Genomic DNA, 20,163 nt, shown 5'->3' with positions numbered 1-20,163 from the left:
CACCCTCATAGTATTCACAGGTTTATGTTTAATGACCAAGGTTTGCGACTGACAACCTACGTTTAACAGATATTTCTACGAGTTTGTACATTGCCCTAGCTGCCTCCGACTTGTGTCGCGCTCTTGTCGGTGGAGTAATCGCCTCTCCTCTCTTCTTCCCGCCAAAACCTTCCCCTCAAGATACGACACGACCTGCACCTTCTCTTTTATTTGCTTCATAAATGTTCTCCTAGGTCTACCCCTTCCTCTCTCCCTTCAATTTTTTTTTATTTTTTTTTTCTTTTTTTTCTGTTAAAGGTTTTTTCTGTTACAAACAATATTGTAAAATATTGTATTATTTTTTCTCAACGCAGCAGCGTAATATAGTAAGTAAATAATTCGTCTTCCATTTCTGCCTGTCCTGAGTACTCCTGAGCAATCTCTCTCCAATCGGTCTGAAACGCGTCCAGGTCGCCTCTCCATCGCTTCCTGGGTCTGCCGCTGCCTCTGCGTCCAATCCTATCATGTTGCATTCGGCAAACATGACTGGCGTGGGCCAGTGGCAGTGGCAGTGGCGTGGGCACTTTGAAAAATTATGCATTCTTTTTAAGAGGAGATTTTGGAAAAATACTTTATAAGTATTTGCAAAAAGGCTCACGTCCGCAGCCAATTATGATTACTTATAAAGAATTTTTCCAAAATCTGCTCTTAAAAAGAATGCTAAATTATTCAAAGTTGTTGGTTTATGTATTTTTTCAGACTCCTATTAATAAACAAACAAATACACAATAAACCAAAGCATAATTAACTCACATACCAATAAAATTATGTATTTAGAGACATAACTGTTCCAAATACCATTAACGAACAGGAAATTGCCCGATACATGTTGATACGCTCTGATACGGAGATGATCCCTGGGGAAATGAAATGTAAATGCATTTAAAATGACCGGAAGATTTGCCGATGAGAGACTATATCTAACTTACTGAATATGTCCATAATATTACATTGTTATCTCTTTTGCGTAAGTACAAAAATAATATTTTCATTCACAAGTATACCTCCATTTTAGAATGCTTTCCCTCTTGACCTCGCAAAGGCCGATTTCAGACGCAGTAATTTAATAAATGGCGTTTGGATTATAGAAGGACATTGAGCTTCACGACTCTAAGACATAATGGTCGTGGAGTGTTTTTTACTAAGAATTAATAATAAATAAACACCCAAACCCAGTAATTTCCAAAAAAAATTATTTCCTAAACTGTATCTAAACCTTATCATATCGACCACAAACTGAAGCCACCGAGGTCATCGTTATCAATTTAACATGGCACAACAATTTAAATGTCATTATAGCCTTAATATGGAATGGAATAAAATACAAGTTCAATGCTTCATGCTTTATTGAATGTAATAGCATTCGAAGTAGCGGCCACCAACCTCAATTCACTTCTTACGTGAACAAAAAGATGACCATCGTACTTCATCACCATTTCGTATATCGACGGACATTTGTCCCACCCGGGATGATAGTCCTTCACCAACCAAACTACTCTGACCCCTGCACAGTATCAAAACACGCCTCCAACCTCCTTACAGTAACAACAAAAGAGGTCACCGCAAAATGGACGCAAAATATTAGGTGTAGGCTTAAAGAGGGCCGACTGGCTCGTATGAAATTATATTGAGCCTCTTTGTTACAAAATTGTGATCATTTTTCGAGGCAACTCTTCTTACAGGAAATGTTAGGGAATTTGTTAGTTACGGCTCATTTATCTACATTGATCCATGGTCCCGTGGTTCTTTCTGTAAAGTACCTGCTTTTAACCAAAGAATGAGCGCATATTTATAAAAAATGCTTTATCTAAAGCACATCATTTAAGTATTATTGATTGATTGATCATTTAGAAAAGTTACAAGCCGCAAATTAGACCACTGTGGTAAAGTATTATTCCGGACATGTAGTGAACAACTCTCCAAGCTAGACTAAACTGTGAATCATCATCACATTAGGAAATCAATATAGGAAGTGTGGGTGCATGTTGGCATTTGATAATCCGTGGATTTGCCTTATCCAACTTACTTTAGGAATACGATCATAAGGTGTGTCTGACTGAAATCAAAAGAATAAATACTTCGTAAAGAATAAGTTTAATAAAATCCAGTTCCAAGAATTTATTTTCTTCATTTTTAGTAATGGAAGAAGGTACTAATTTATTCCTGAAACGTTATCTCGACGTAAAAAGAAATATTACCATCGCTTGGTACTATTCGATGGGGTAATAATCCTTCGGGAATCCGTTGTCGAGACGTATTGATGGCACAACGATAATCTTGGCTTGGTTCAGAACACTGCGCCTAATTCCCACGCCAGAGTTCCTTGTACACAAATAAAAAACCTACACATATCTAATAAAAAAAACGCTAACTGTCCTTGCAGTGGTAAAGGTTCCACTTTCGAGTTCCATCTTTCTTTGATTCTAATTACGCTGTTCACTTCAAATTAAAATGGAACAAAGCGAAAAGAATGAATGTAAATAATCATTTATCAGAGATAAAGTAAGTAAGCAATAATATCATATAACTGAGTAGCAATAATTTCATTTCAATCTCTTCTTCCGTCAGTATTTAACTCAAAATTCCAATTTCATAGGGCAACCAACGAACGATGACTTCAAACATCTTTTGATGAATGAATTGGAATGTTTAGACATTGTTTCGTCACTTTTCATTATGTTTTTGATGGATTGTTCACTGTTTAAATGTATTTGTAGAAGTCTCCAAACATTCTCGGAACTTTATACTTACAATTTTATTTATCTAATATCTGAGTTAGTGGAAATTGGTATAATTTATTTTTATTTATGTTGTAGGCTTTCGCATTGACCTATTTATGTGCTTACCTACTTTTTGTTTTATTTAAATGTAGTTTGTAGTTTTAGTGCATTTTTAGCTAACACAGTTGTTTCGACCATTATAAACGGCGAAACGGCTCACGACCTATCACGTTGGTCTAACAGAAAGCTCGGTGAAGTGAGGCTACTTAATTCGCCTAACGATGGATGTAGGTACCTCTGACTAACCCGATTGGGAATTATAGTCGTAAGTTAATGTTATGTTAGTTTTAAGAAAGATATATTATTGTTGCATTGAATTGTCATGTCCCTTTGGTAATACAAACGAAAATATTTCTTACTGAAGCTTCTGCTTGAGCTAATCAAAAAGGCTTTTGGACGGAACCAAAAGTTCTTTTTCGTTAAAGAAACATGAGAAGAGCCCTCTTTTTCCCTTTTCTGTTGGAGATGGTCGCCGGCGATGATAGATAGGGGCTTTGTTTTTACAAATTGAGACATCGCCGAGCCCTGTTCTTGCTTCAAACATAAACATTAGCACAGTTTCGCGAAAAAGCTATGATATTAACGCAATTAATGCTGCTCAAGATTGTCTTAATTGCTGTGTATAATGCGAATTGCCATATAATTTAAGTTGTTTTCATATTTATTCGCACAGCGCTGGATTCAAGCTAACTGCAATTGTGAGCCTGGTCAATTTATAGAGCCACTTTTTTGTACCAACACACATTATTATTCTTCTATCATGTGGGTTGCGAAGTGGATTACCAACCTCAACAACCCTGGTGTCAGGGTTATTATTAAGCCGCCAAAAGCCTCTGACATGGCTCAGGTAATGCCTACTTACTTACATCTGTAAATAGTACCCAGGGACCAACGACTTAACGTACTTTTCGAACCACTGTCCATCCTACTCACAGCACACAATAGTAAACACAGTATATTAAACCCATCCCACCAACTCAAATTTCCAACCTTCTCTAAATTCAAACAACCACATCTATTTGGAAACAGTTTTACTATGACAACGATATATCCGCATACGAAAAGCAGAATTTATTTCAAATAACAGTCATCAAAGCAAACGTTACCGAACGTTCTACAGAGGAAAAGAGAAGAGTAAATATTGTTCTGCATGAAAACAATAGCACTGTTAGTTCCATACGGAGAATAAAACTAAAACAAACGATTCTTCCGTATCTAAATTTGTGTCGCGTTTCATCTCTTGTGCGAAAAAAGCTTCCGCCATTACGAACTGAAAAATATTTTGTATCGCGTAAATGCAGGCACGAATTTAGGCTCGATGAGAATAACGTCGAGACGACTGCAAAATACGTCTGAATTCAAACAGCCTAAGATGAGACTCAATTGGAAAATTGTGCACATATAGTTTGACTCACACTCAAACCACATTTGAGACTGTTTGAGACGGACTTGTTTATTGAAGGGCGTTAAATTAAATACATACCATTTACGCAATTGCTGTTAAAACCACGCTGAAAAATTACGGGAATATAATTATATTATGTAGATACTTACTTATATGAACTGCTGCAAGTCATAAACGTTTTCATAGAAATCAAATCAACGTATTTAATCTGCCCGTACCGCACCGCTCCCCGCTTCTTTTCCAGTTCTTAAAATGCTTTGAATTTCAAATATTACGTTTAAATGAAATTGAGGAAGGAAAACGAAATCGTACAGATCCTTCAGACGTCAGTCCAAAATTTTGTTAGCCTTTGACTGGCCTTTCATGTCTTAATAAAATAACATTTTTGGGCAAACTGATGAAAAATAGAAAATTAAATCGATATTAAAATTGAGAAATGTGTACAAAGATCACTTTTTATAAGATTTTATACCTATAACATGTTGTTTTTAATGATGATCTGGATCACATACAGCTTCAAATCCGAAGTTTGAAGTGTGAATTATGTTTTTTTTTATAACACTGGCCCGAAACGCAATCTTTAGTTCTTCCCTGTCCTACAAAAGGTAAAAAGAGTATGTCGTTCCGATTGCCGGTTTCATGTGTCTCGCTTAACGACACATCTGCATAACAAAAAAAGGGATGTTTTATCGTGTCAGGTGTCAGGCAAGTATTGCGGCACACTGCACGTACACTGTAGGCGTTCGCAAATTCACGGTAGAAGCAACTGAAACTATATTCTAGGCTAGTTTAATCCCGCGAGTTTCCTGCAACTTACAAGCTAGTGCGGCGTAAGACTAGATAAACGGCGAGCAAAAACATCGCGAAAACGGCGCATCCGGGTAAACTGTAGAAAGCAGCACGCTACTGGAAACTTACTTTGGAGACGTAGTTCTACCCGCTTAGTTTAGTTTAGTAATATAATATTTTATACCTGATACGTGCTCCTCCAAAAGTTTTGAAACTTCAAGATTTGTTAATTTTCCTTTCCTTTGCGGAACGACATTAAATAAGAAAAATTAGGGTTCGTAGTTGGTAACATCACCTTTAACTGCGTAGATACTCTTAACTAACATAATCCTTATACTTAATAAGAATTGTTTACGACTTACCACGTAACATAGAAGTAAATAAAATATTTATTTTCATAAGAATTTCAAAGCAAAAGTGCGCTTGCCTAGCAAGACTTGCTTAAAGCAAATGCGGCTTAAGCCGTATCAAGTAACTAGAATCGCGCAGAATTTTGTATATTCGTAAGCATTCGTTCTGCGTACGTGAAACAAAACACAGGTAGCACAGGAATACTTCCGCCTGCGGCACCCGCCACGCTTGTCGGCGCAAGTAACGAGCTAAAATTACATTTCGGAAAAACAACCTTCATACCGACTGACAACTTAATATCAAGCATGTTGTGTTGCGTTGTGTACCTAGGTGTCTATTTACTATAGAGATAAAAAAAGATCATCAGTAAAAAAGAAGTGTAGAAGTGTTTAAGATCGGCAGACGAAAGATATTGGCTGGAAAGACAACGGTCGACAGGAAAACATAACTTGGGTAAAAAGTATTTTATGAATTTGCCTATATTTTTTACTATAATCTTGAGTGACATTTTGATGTAGTACCCACTTAACTAATACGAAATTAGCACAATGCTTTTTTTTGAAATATTTTAACAAACGTGAATATGTGTGTATTTTTCATACAAAACTTTACAACTCTACTAACTTATACACAGTAGGTAAAATTCTTTCGTAGTTACTTGGAAAGTAAGTTGAGTTAGAAAGACGTGAAGAGTATACCCCGACGAAGTTATCCGGGACGCGCAGGTAAATTAGTTCCAAGTTCCTTACATTGCGATATCATAAATATAAACACAAATTCCTTTAATAATTAATACGTGAATTTTCTACTCGGAGTCGCATGAAACTGTAATTTTATGTACCTATACTTTTTATTTATAGTTTATACTCTATGCAACGTAAATGAAATTGATGTAAAGTTCTTTTTAAAAACCAATGTTACGTTGGCTAACCATTGGTACAAATGTATAACTGGCTTTCTAGACTCACTTTTTCAATTGTTAATAAAACAATCGAAAATGGAACCCGTGACGCAAAAGTGAATGCAAAAAAATAAAACGATCACCAATCAAAGCCAAAAACTTTTTCCATCTGACCATTGTACCAGGTTTTGAATTTGATTAACCAAATACGAATAAATCATGTTTATGATTGCAAGCGTAAAATAGTAACAAATTATTATTATAAATACCATTAAAACTATTTTACTCGGTAGCCACTATAAAAACTTTATACCTTCCTTTTCCCAAATACCTTTACCAACTTTTTGAAAGTACCTAATAAAGTAACGTGCTTCTTGTTTTCATTAAAACATTCTAGTTTGGCACGTCCTAAGCGAATCGTAAAAACGTGATAAAAGAACCGTACCCAAACTTAAAGGTACAAGTGGATATTCAGTACATTACTTACTTCAAACCCTATTGCCTCACAATATGACATAAAGGAAAATATTTTGCGAGAAAATGGAAGTTGGCAAAATACAAAAGTAGAGTCATCCATACAACGAATGCTGTCGGGGACATCTGTTGTTACGCGTCATTCGGATACCAAACACGGTCATGTTATGTGAACAAAATAATATAACACATAGATATACTTATAAAGAGTTTAATATTTTTATCGCTGGCTTATCTTACATAAAATAATCAGTACTGGCTATTTTTTTTTGATCGGACAGCCAATGAAATTGGTTTTGGTGACTGTAGTTTGAATTTGACTTCGTAAAAGGCTTTCGTCCAATTCATAAAAACAGACGAGTTTCATTGCTCGTTCAGGAATGGATGTTTTTTTTTAGATTTGCACATACGAATGGCTGCACATTCTTTCATAACAGATGAAACATTATAGAAGTCAAGGTTGTATTTATGTAGTAACTATTTAGCAATATGTGGTTGTACCCAGAGTTGGACAAAAAATATTCAAACGACGAATAACGAATAAATATTATTTTCATACGTTATTCGATTAACATTTGCCTTTGTTTTTGATTTCATACAAGACCAACTCGGCCCTAGAGGGGAAAAAGTCTTCTCTGCCCTCCACTGGCGTAATTCCTGTTCGGCGCGTCCTTGCCGTGGACCCTGGGCGTCTCTTAATTCAGTAGGCCAGAGTGAGATGGTGGCTGAGTTCGGATAGGGACCCAGGGTGTAACGTCGAACCCTTGCCCATGGATACGGTTGAATACCTCAGCGGTTGCAGAGGCGGAGATAGGAGCCATCGGTTTCTGCAATGCAGGACGAAAGGGACAAGTCACAGGGACAGTAACCTGAAACCTGACAGAGGGCAGCAGTGACTGTCAGTACTATTCGGAGGCGGACGACAGGATCCTAGTACGGCTTTGAAACAGACTACTCTGGGCGCGATCCCACTCGCATCAGACAGAGTACCGCGGGGTGGCAAGAGGGAAACAACTGCCCTATTTTTCCCAAAAAAGTAGCATGGAGAATGCTACACCGACACGAGTGTTGTTCTTAAATTAGTGATGATGATGATTCAATTAGTAAAGGCATAATATCTGCTGAGTGAAATGTTGTCAAAATTAATTTGATAGATATCGTACCTAGTTACTAAGCCAAAGCCAGTGAACTGTATTATTCGATTTGACCAGTGTTGTAGACACCTGTTTCCAGAACTTTCGATCGTGGTTCGCTGTCCGTTACTAGGTAGCTACTTCGCTTATATTATTTACACGGGTTATAAACTTGCTAGACGGATGATAAACAATCAGGTTAAGTACTGTGAAGCCGTTTTAATATTTCAATCTTGTTTGTAGTAGGATGACAGGTTAGATATTGAACTATAATGCAACTTTTATTTTCATGTCACCGTAATTATTAGCATGATGTTTCATTATTTCCCTTTTATTTAGATACCTAACGTATTCATTACAAATTATTGTATGGATAATTCGTCAAATATAGACTAAAAATACAGCCAGTTCTGATCATTTACATTTTCAGGTTTAAATTCACCACGACTCTTACAATTTTCAATGCGGTTCTTGACAAAATTCACGCCGACTGGGAAGTTTTTCACCCCACATACGTTGTCTTTGGTGGCGATACGCATGTACCCATCCTCCCCCCAAGCAACTCCAAATGAATTCTTCACGATCCAATACTCCTGGTCTTCCTCTTTGCCGTACCCAACAAGAATCACGCCGTGATTACGGAAATCACCTTCCGTACGACTGGGGAGTTATAACGAAGACAAATGAATCATCGTGAAAAGTTATTTTAAAACCTGTACTTATTACTTACATGCTAAAGGTTATATTACAAACGAAAAGGATTTTCCAGACTAACGTAGTCTGCCCCCTCCCTCCCCCCTATAAAACAATATAGATGGCGCTGTACAGATTTTTCTTCATTTAACCTTCTAATTTCATGGATAACAGATATGCATCTTTTATCTTTGTTTTTGGGTATAAATGATGACCCTTTTTATTACACCCAAGCACAATTACATCTTCCACCCATTATTATTCTGATCAAAATAAAAAGAAGCAAGTAGGTAGCAACATAATACTATACATGATGTGATCCAAATATCAAAGCAACAATTATTTTTATATTGCTTCTGCCATTACATTGTATGTTGGAATAATTATATACTTAATGACAAAATAGGAAATTATCACGTTAAAGCTGTACAGTCATGAGGAATATCATGTACCCACTTTAGAACCCTGTCGCACTATCATAGTTGACATTTAACGAGCCTTACGGTTTAATTTGTCAAAAAAGTTAATGTATACATATTACTACTCGTGAGTAACCTGGAAAGTCTCTCATTCAACGTCTATTAGAATCATCATCATCATCAGCCCATTAACGTCCCCACTGCTGGGGCACGGGCCTTCCCTATGGATGGATAGGGAGATCGGGCCTTAAACCATCACGCGGGCCCAGTGCGGATTGATGGTTATTAACGACTGCTAATGCAGCCGGGACCAACGGCTTAACGTGCCATCCGAAGCACGGAGGAGCTCGAGATGAAAACTTTTTTTTTGTGGTCACCCATCCTATGACCGGCCTTTGCGAAAGTTGCTTAACTTCAACAATCGCAGACCGAGCGCGTTTACCGCTGCGCCATCGAGCTCCTCCTGCTATTAGAATACGCAGGTTAGTAATTAATATGTCAATATTTTGTAAGAAATCCCGAACTAGCACTACAAAAAACTCAAATAGAAAAAGTGACAATTTAACATAATAATAATAGATCCAGTATAATAAATAACCCATACGTACCACCTAGGATCATTGTATATACCTCCGGTGTAAAATGTGAATGATTTCAAATTGGAGTCGATGGCAGCCAGCACGGGTCCAATAGTTTTAATATATTTCTGTTCAATTAAAAAAATATTTTACTATTTCTTTTTCGTAGACATTCAAGATAAATTATGAAATTCTGATTAATAAATAAAGATAGATCCAAAACTAACGATAACCATTTTCGTATTTCTATTTACTTAACTTGTGAATTTTAATCAAGAAAAGCGTAACAATAAGTCCGACATTTTATCACGTTTTTCTATGACGTTACAGTGTGATTTTTCTTACAAATTCCATAGCAATTTCGTGTTTTGACATTTAGTAAAAATTAAGTGATTTGACTAGTTGGAAATTAGCCTATTTTGATTGTTACCTTGATTATGTGTTTCTTCTTTTGCAACTCACTGTAACCATCTATTACTACTAATTTGGTCATATTCTTATAGTGACACCGGCCTTCCTGAAATTATAATTTTCATAAAATATTAAGTTAATTTAAGAAACATGCACCAAAATCTTCTCGACGTTGTCTATGTCGAGTAGAAACGAACTTTGCTTTTCATTATCTTTTAAAAGCTTTTAAACTAAAAGTTTATTTTCACGATATTAAACTTTTAATAACTAAATACATAGGGGGTGCTAGAACATAGCCGACTGAGTGACATCTAACTAGTATAGTATATCGCCCCATGGGCAAAGTGTAAAAACCACATTGACCACGTTTTAACACATTCTCGAAAACCAGAATCTTTTATTTTTTTAAATACACACCTGAGCTAAATATGGTCCATATTCCGATGCCAGTGGTACTCCCCACTTAGAGACCCATTTCAAAGTGTACTCGTAACTACCTCCACTGCAGCCCAAATTGCCTTGATTTTTATTTTCGGGTGACCTAAAAGTTAACATAATATCTACGTATTATATTAAGTAGGTTGTATTCGTAGGCAATAAAGTACAAAAAAGTTGCATTAGACAAGTCGCAATACGCGAGTTGGCTTATGCCAGGGGTGGCCAACAGGTCGATCGCGATCGACCGGTCGATCGCGACTGTTAGACCAGTCGATCGTGGCAAGGCAAAAAATATAAATACGTAAACCAGACTGTCCCACGTAATCACCTACTGCTGGACGCATCATCTCGTATAATTTTTCAACCGTCACGGTATTTATCCTCTATTTTACGCAGCATAGTCTTTTGTTTTCGGCTCGCGATGACCAATAAGCAGGAAGCGTGTGGGACGCGGGGGAGGGATGGGAGGGTTTCAGTCAGTCAGTTGACTGACAGTTGACGACAGAGACTACCGGGGTTACGACGTTTCAACGATTGTCGATGTAAATCACGATTAGACTTTCTATTAGGCACGCCTCATAATTGTAATTTTCACACTTATGTTTTTTCTCTTAATAAAATAAAAAATGCTACATGATTGTGTACTCAACTATACTGTTTCAATTAAGATTCTAGAAGTAGGTATGTAATTGGTAGATCGCGCAGGGTCTCGTTATTGAACAAGAGATCTTGGGTCCAATCAACTTGGCCACCCCTGGCTTATGCCAATTACTCGGACTTTTTGACCTGACTTAGGTGTTTTAAGTACGTACATTTACCTAGAATAGCTTTCACTAGTTTTGCCGGATAGAAAAAGGAGAGCTCAAGGCTCTATATAGGTAACATTTTCAAGACAACACGCCTGAGGCCAGCTTATCATAACATACATAACATAAACAGCCTATATACGTCCCACAGCTGGGCACAGGCCTCCCCTCAATCAACCGGAGGGGTTATGGAGCATACTACGCTGCTCCAATGTGGGTTGGTGGAGGTATTTTTTACGGCTAATAGCCGGGACCATCTTCTTAACGACCCAATGACGATGATGATGTCAATGATGACGGGGGTTTGGCCAGCTTAATGACAGATATTTATATCGAATAACGTCTGAGAGAAGCAACCCGGCTTTAAATGCTTAAGAAAGAAAAACGATAACCTCTATCTATATCCATCGAATCGCTAGCAGGTTACCGGTATCGGGGAGCACTTGTTCTGGCGACTTCACAAGGAGATTATGTTATTTTAATATAAATATCAACGCGTTCTTCATGCGTGCCTTACATCGTATATAGTTTCACGGGTTTGAGATGATCGAGTGAGACTTCGATTTAATTAGTTTGAATTCATGTTTGGATCGTAGATAATTGATATTAAGTGATTTCCAGGATCTATGCCCGGTTAAGGAGAATAGGCTCGCCCACTATTTCATGGGACTTAAATAGAACTGGCGAAGAGTGGTATACTGGGTGTTAGTGACATCGTAACAAATACTTAGGGGGATGATTCAGACCATGATTCTGAGTTAAAATCAAGTGGAATTTTCCGTCGCAAAATTCATGTTTTTTTTTAATATTTTTTTAATTATTTTCAATTCTATACTTTTGCGATCGAAAATTCCACTTGATATTAACTCAGAATAATGAGCTAAATGAGCCCCCTCAGTATTCGTTACGATGTCACTTACATCCCGTACAAGTACATACAGGTAGCCATACAAGTAGGTATGGGTGTTAGTGACACTGTAACGAATACTGAGGGGGATGGTTCAGACCATGATTCTGTGTTGATATTAAGTGGAATTTCCTGTCGGAAAATTCATGAAAATTTTTGTGTTTTTTAAAATTATTTTCCATTCCATACTTTTACGACGGAAAATTCCACTTGATATCAACTCAGAATAATGACCTGAATCATCCCTCAAAGTTTTCGTTACGATGTCACTAACACCCTGTATACAGATACTATACACCTCTGCCTGCCTCTTTAGGGATACAGGCATGATGCGATGTTATGTTAACATTACACAGACACAAAGAGTAGGGCGAAACGTTTTTGTTATGGATACACTGTGGCAGGTTACCACATGTGACTCTCTCGTGTAAGTGTTATTTATCCTGTAATTTTAGGACCACCTATCCTATTTCCTGCGTAAAAAGTTGCTTTCAACTAAGCAAATAAACATCCATTAGTATAAGTGTAACACAAAGCAACGTAGTAGCAAATCCATACAATGCATTTTACGTGGAATTTACAAGGTCTTATTTATACACACACTCACACAGGCACGAGAAATATCTCATGGTAAAAGCTTCTCACGAACTTTCTGAGTAAATATTTGGTATTGTGCAGGTATTTGAAGTCGACTCGGTAGTTAGTTATAACAAGTTAAAGCCTCTCTACACCTCTATAATCTATTTATATAAATATAGTTCTAAAACACTTCGATGTAATTAATATTCATAAGGTTTATGAATGTTAAGGTTCGTGAAGTATATACGTCCCGTTGCTGAGCATAGGCCTACCCTCATTCAACCTGAGGGGATATAGTGCAAACTTTACCAAACTGGATCTCTACGAGTTGGTGATAAAGATATCTATGGTTTAACCAAATACGTACGCCCAAGTACAGTCCACGACAGCTTGTACGCTGATTTCATCTAAGTTCTTGCATCCCCTAGCGATGTAGGCAGTGGATTCTATAACCGCTGCCGAAGTGAACGCGTAGCAAGCCCCGCAGAGAGCCGTCTGATCTACAAAGGGAAAAAAAGGTAAGTTAATAGGGTAAGGTAGGTAGGTCACCTACATAAAGTTTACAATACAGTACAAATATTCTTTATGGAACACAAAAAACACACAATAAAGAAATTAATAAAAATATATTGTGGCAATATAATATATCTCATAGCTCAGGCAGCAATTTCCTAATTTAATGCACAAAAAAAGTATTTGAAATAGTAAGAAATCCAAACTAGAAAACAATTAAGTATCATAAACAATAGTTATAATAAAAAGAACATATTCTTTTATTCTGCATTATATCGAAATGGGTATTTTACTTCGGATATTCCTTTTAATGTATGTACCTAATCTTATAGTCAATGAGGCATATTATATACATGATAAAGCAAGAATGTATATAATCCAATACACAAAAAGAAAAGAGGCATAAGTTAATTTCGAAAAGGCAGTATACCCGAAAGTACATTTATTTACTTCAGTATTACAAATTTTATATCACGAAAAGAACTTAAAATTGTGACTACGAATATGAACATCTTTTTGTTCATATTACTTACATAATATCATGTAAGAAGACGTAGTAACATATCATATAAGCAAGCATATCATATTTTACCTACTAAAATCACTGTTATTTAATAATATGAATGAGAATTTGCCACAATCTAATTAATAATAAATTAGATCTTCGCCTGATTGGAAACACTAGCATGTTCTAACTTGTCCGGATGGTATTAACTATTAATAAATAATAGATCTGTATGTGTGTATAAGTTGGGCAGAAAGGGTTACTAGCTGATAAGAGGCAAATATTGAGAGTTATTGAGGACAGAAGAGGCAAGATGATTGGACACTCAATAAGACACGACGAATTTATTAGAAACATCTTAGAAGGGAAGATAGAAGGAAGGAAAGCAAGGGGAAGACTAAGAAGAGTTTACATGGAACAGATTAAAGAGAAGGTGAACGTCGTGTCTTATAAGGTAGTAAAAGAATTGGCCTTTGATAGACAAGCATGGAGAATGCTACACCAACAAGAGCGTTGGTGTCTGCGGTGCTCTTAAATTAATGATGATGATGTGTGTATGGAATTCTAATCAAAACATTGATGAACCTTCTCTAATTTCGTTTTCGACATGTTGGCCACATGTCTTCATATTTTATTTACCTTTTACAGGAGTAATGGCGCCATAATCTCTCCAGTCAAATGTACTTTTGTCAGCCCCTTCAAAATCATCGCCTTCATCATCGTCATCATCATTATTGTAACCCCCGCTACCCTCATCAGGTTCATCATGCGTCTTTGTATGTTTAGTCCCCAAAAACACGGATATTTCTTCATCATTTAGATCTGTCAAATGATTCACACCGACCGAGAATGATTTGTGCTGTCTGTTCAATGAATTGATAAATCTGAAATTTCAACATAACGTAGCATAAACAATTTAAAAATTTCAAATATAAAAAAACATTATAATTATTAAATCAGTGCAACACAAACAAAATTGTAAACTATGCTAATTGTAGAACAACGGATCAACTATCAGAAGCGCAGCTTTCCTTGGTGCGGCCCTGTATAAAAAAAAATATTTGGGGGCCCTTAGAAAGGGTAAAAAATTCTCACAAAAGAAAAAAAATATATATAAAAGATATATTTAATCATCATAATTAACTGTCACTTTCCCAAAAAAAATTAAATGGAATTCGATAGTTTCTGGTTACTCCAGTGGAAAATAGGCGTGAGTTTATCTATGTATGCATGTTATTCACATACAAAGAAGTAACTTTGTAAAGTAACATACCGCAAATTGTCTCTGAATATATTCATCCTTTTGAAGTGTTCATTTTCGTCTGCATACTTTTTATTGTGCTTCGTTTTGAACCTGCATAAACAGAGTACCTCATTCACTTGTAGATAGAGAAAATAAAATGAAAAATCAATTTATTCTTCTATCTAAAATGTATTGAGTCATCTTACCCGTCAAAGGCTTTTGTCACTCTAGAACTTTCTAACAAAGGTTCAATGAATTCCACTAAAGGATCAATTGGTTCATGAAAAGATGTATAGCGTAGAGCTCCACAAGGCAGACCTTAAAGCAAAATAACTAGAAATAAGACATAGAAAACTATTTATTCTCCTGTAACTTATCGCTATCGGTTTGATATGTTGATACAGAAAAAACATTAGAATACCTTCAGTTATTTTCCCAGGCAGACTGTACACAGACTGTACTCTCACAGAGTGATTTCGACAGATCGTAAGCCCAACGCTCTAACTACTAAGCCATGGAAGCTGTTCTCTACTTATATCCATGCAAAGTATGTGTTAAGGAGAAATACAAGATTACATACTAAAACTCACCCAATGGCTTCTGCAATAGGGATACTTCAGGCTTATTGCCATCGAAGTAGATATAATCGTGTTGGAAATTATCCAACAATTTGTCTCCTAGTTTCATTTCGTACACGTATCTGCAGGGACATAATAATGCAACATAGTTACAGTGGATCAATAGACGAACTGCTATGGAACTTCGACTGTAGAGTCGTAGGTACGACTTGGTTTCATTTGAAAATAGAACGTTCGATCACACCCAATCTCGATAGCTTCATCAAAATAACGTTAGACATAATAGTAGTGTTTTTTTTTAAACCGAGCTTTTCTCTTCGATATAGTATTGGTTATATTACTCTAATTATAATTTATCAAACTAGGTAACTAAGTATACGGGTACCTAATGTGGTAGAGGGTTAATTATTAATTACTTACCCTAACACCAAAAGCACCCAAAAATAATAGACATAAGTACAGCAAATATGTATGCTCCGAAAAAATACCTTAAGAATATTATCACGCTCGAAAAATGGTATTTTTGACATGCAAATATTATACAGTATACACAAATATTTACGGAGGAAAATCTAAGTTCCTCGTGGAAACGCAAAATAGCATCCGTTCATATTTTTCTTTACTTACTGAGAAAAATGAGATTGGAAATAATACTTTATATTCTGTACTTCAATATAAGATAATTGTTGAAAGAGGAAAGGCGTAACAAATACTTTAAGTACTTATTAAACACTTTTAACTTTCAACAGCAAATAAATGCAGTATCTTTTCACGCAATTTTTTAAAAATCTGGATAAATAATATAATATAACGAATCTCCTTCAGGCGTTGTGTTAAGAGAATAATGGAGGGGGAAAAATGGATAGCTTTAATAAAAAAGTAAAACAAAAATATTGAATTTTTAAAAAATGTAAGCGTAAAGAAAATTATAGATCCTCATACAAAGACTTCTTACCGTACAGGGGTAGCAGTTTTGCTGGGAGATGCGTTATCGAAAGTGACCCATACAGCATACACTATCTTGACACTCTTCTGCTCTAGCGTCACAGAGTATTCATAAATCCATTTCTGTGCTTTAATACTGTTTACTATTTCATTATCTGTAAATATGTACATTTTTGTTTAATGTAAATAATGAATCAATCTAACGCCATTTGACGCGACGAAAGAACCGCTAAAAACTTCTTCCGCCTTATTTGTAATAACAATGAGTAAATATAAAACCAGGTTTGAAATGTAACCAGAATGGTATCTATTCCACATTCAAAAATTTTTACCGTTCGTGGGTCATTAAACTAACGGATTAGACTTAGGTAAACCAATTTATAAAATGGTTTAACTACTCAGTACCTAATGCATTTGGAAGTTTGTACGTACAGCCAAGTAAACCACCAACTGCTAATGGGTTTGCCAGTCAAGGCGATAGATTTTAGTGAACTTAGCTTCCATACCTAGTAATGGTACATTCATCATTCTACGTAGACCGATCACAAAACTGATGTGACAGACATGATAAAGAACGCCCTAAGTTATTTTTAATAACAACAACATCCAACATAGCATCTCGCAGATGTATGTATGTATACACTCACTCCTTGCCAACTATGCTTAAGTCTCATGTAATAGTGTTCATACACTAAAATACAATTCGCTCTAATGTTTACTATCTATTTATTTGTACTCTCTTGTGTAAGTTGTTTTTATTAAGTCTTTTAATTCTAAATTATGTGTTATTTCGTGTTTTGTTTTATATTTGTTACTGTAGTCTCCCTATATAATAAACGTTTTTTTCTTTCTGCTATATAATAAACATTTGTTTTTTTCGGGCACAAATCCTGGAAACCAAGTGATATCAATTATCTACTTATCATCGAAACATGAATTCAAACTCATTTCATGTATTGTCTGACTGCACATCTAACAGTTAATAGTAAAGAAATAATTAAAAAATAAAATTGTTTATTTCGGATCAAAACACATAAATAATAGTATAGAAGGCCTACTCTACTATTACCGCCCTACTATTAGACCGAATAAAAATGAAATAGGCATCTTTTTACCAGATGCTCACGTCAACACTTTATTTTTATTCTTTATTATATTTAAAACTACTTACGGCTGTACTTGAACTTCTTAACGGGTAGGTAAGTGTTGATAGCATATGTTTTCGTCTCGCTGGCATCAGCAGACACTTCATGGCACACGTCCTTGTTTCTAAAATTACCAGTCGTTTCTGGGTGTATCTACAATGTTTTTTTTTATGTTTGTTTAATATTTTTTCCTCTAAAATTAATCAAGGGGCTTTATTTATACCGCTTTCAATCAAGGAGATCTAGGAAAATGAAACAAAGAATGCTCCTAACAAATACCCCTAGAATCCTTTGTATTGAAGAACGAAAACCTAACAGCAACGTCCATTATTTTTTGTGGAGTCATTGAGTAAAGTATTTAATTTACCTTGTAATAAAAATATTTTTCTTCAGCATCATCCCACAGCCTATACAACTTGTCCATTCCATCGTAGAAATCAACCCGCGATTTGCGTGTGTCTCCATCCAACCTATTGAAGCAAATAAGTATGAATATACTACATATTTTGCCCGTAATCCTTTGGGCTACTCCATATATCTACGAGTGACATATAAACGCTGCAAAATTGAAAGCCGACAAAACTTGAAAAGTACTTATCTTGCTTACTTTTTTCCAAAATCAATAAATATTTATCATAACATACGTTTTAAAACACGTAACTATGATCGTTATTATAGACAAGACACATTAATATAGGAAAGGAGATTACTAGTTTACATGCTCGACAAACAGACGGGAAAAATCCCAAATTCGATAAAATAAAATATGTAACATATTTCGTCATTCAGATCATAGTTCTAACTAATACCACCCATCTGTCACCATAGCATATACGCGACCAACAAGTAAATAAATAGACAGATTACCAGCGTACAGCGTTCAGTTATAAAAGCTCTTAAGATTGCAGAAAATGTCGGCCATTATTATACGTACCACACTTGGTAAGGTTCGCTGAGGTTCGCCGCCGGCACGGTTAGAACGGCTTTTAGAGTGTAACTCTTGCTCCATTTGAACGAAGAGGACGTAGCATCTGTGAACACACGTTTTAGCGCGCTTTTACAACTTTTGAAAAGAGAACGTCGGATGCGGCTGTTCTTTTTATTTCAAATTAAGAATAGAATTGGCGTTTTTGTTTTCTTTCTTTTTCGTTTAATTTAGTTTTTTAAATAGTGTTTAAATGTTTAAGGTAATATAACGCAACACTTTGAGTCATTTTAATAATTATTATTAGGTAGTTGGGAGTCAATTTAAAATGATCAACACACAATATTACTTTGATTATAATGTGAACAGCAATGATAAAAATACATACAAACTTACTGCAAAAACACAATACGCCATTAAGGCAAATGAAAAGCGTTATGTTTTTCATGGCGTCAGCCACTGAATATGTTATTTGGATAAATTACTGAAAACATTATTTATAATGAATCAAAGCCATTACGCTACTCATCGATAAGAGTCGATTATCTGGCCCAATCAATTATATACAACTGATATTTTAGTTAATTTAAATAAATAGCTTGTGTGTTATTTGTTGTTGATAGGCAAAATATACTTATATTAATGAGCTTTTATTTTACGGTATCAGTATTTAGTTGTTTATTCAAAAATATAATTTAAATCCGTTATAGTATCGCTAATGAGACATTCGTTTTAAAGCTTATTCCCGATCGATCGTCATTTTCAAGATTAGCACATTACGTAGGTTGTTTATTAAGTATAAGTAGAATCCTATTTCTTTTAAACTATAAAAAGGATATTATAGTAAGCTTGACAACGATTGGTAGTGTCTATCTAATAACAACTGAAACCGACTGGCAAACTGCAAAGCAGACTGGCTTAGCATAATTGATACCGCTGCTATGACAATCATTTTCTAAATTTATCGACATTTGCTTAGTTATATATAGTCTTCCAAATAAATAAATATAATATCGATTTCGCAAATGAGGCTGTAATCTAACCAATATAAAAAAAAAAACATAGAGCGCTCTTATACTTGCCACTGCTAAACACAGGCTTCCCCTCAATCAACCGAAGGGGGTATGGAGCATATTCCACTACGCTTTCCTAAAACCCACCCAAATAAAATTAAAATACATAGATAAGGGGGTCATTGTAAATAATAACCGTAAGAAATAAACCGTCCGCTTCACGAATCACGAACCACTTACACAACTTGAAATAAATCCACGAGGATTTCATGAGAAATGACATGAGCACCACAATTGTTTCTGTCCGGAATATAACGCGTTATTCAACATAGATATTTGTCTTTTACAGCAGAAAATTTTCGCAGTAAACTGCTCCAATGGAGAAAATATGTTGCTATATTCTATGATTATTTCAAACAATAACGTTTTTGCCACCTTACCTGTCTTTATTTAGTAAGTAATCAGAATTTCATATTTTATCTTTGACCTAGGATAGTGAAAAAATTGAAAGTGTTTCTTTGCCTTGACTTATTACAGATTGGCCTGAGATGATTTAACTAACTTGCCCAGAAATAGAGAGCGCTGAGAACTCT

At 35.6% G+C, this 20,163-nt stretch overlaps 2 protein-coding genes across 2 annotated transcripts in view; one reads left to right on the top strand and one right to left on the bottom strand.

The window, feature by feature from the left end:
- LOC126367526 (integrin alpha-IIb-like) overlaps positions 1-20,163 on the top strand; it is a 363,625-nt gene that overhangs the window by 336,682 nt on the left and 6,780 nt on the right. The gene's annotated exons all lie outside the window — the stretch shown is intronic.
- Positions 6,935-19,097, bottom strand: LOC126367535 (digestive cysteine proteinase 3-like). The gene is made up of 14 exons (XM_050011109.1): positions 18,954-19,097; positions 18,567-18,663; positions 18,000-18,102; positions 17,659-17,785; positions 16,498-16,642; positions 15,555-15,664; positions 15,171-15,282; positions 14,995-15,075; positions 14,361-14,605; positions 13,071-13,203; positions 10,391-10,514; positions 9,993-10,079; positions 9,593-9,690; positions 6,935-8,532 (listed from the first exon to the last, which is right to left on the bottom strand). Exons 1-14 carry the CDS (start codon positions 19,003-19,005, stop codon positions 8,265-8,267), a joined length of 1,782 nt encoding a protein of 593 aa, XP_049867066.1. The 5' UTR covers positions 19,006-19,097; the 3' UTR covers positions 6,935-8,264.

This window comes from Pectinophora gossypiella, chromosome 6 (genome assembly GCF_024362695.1).
Source record: "Pectinophora gossypiella chromosome 6, ilPecGoss1.1, whole genome shotgun sequence".
NCBI lineage: Eukaryota > Metazoa > Arthropoda > Insecta > Lepidoptera > Gelechiidae > Pectinophora > Pectinophora gossypiella.
The sequence above is the reverse complement of the archived record's forward strand: the minus strand, read 5'-3'. Positions and strand labels throughout refer to the sequence as shown.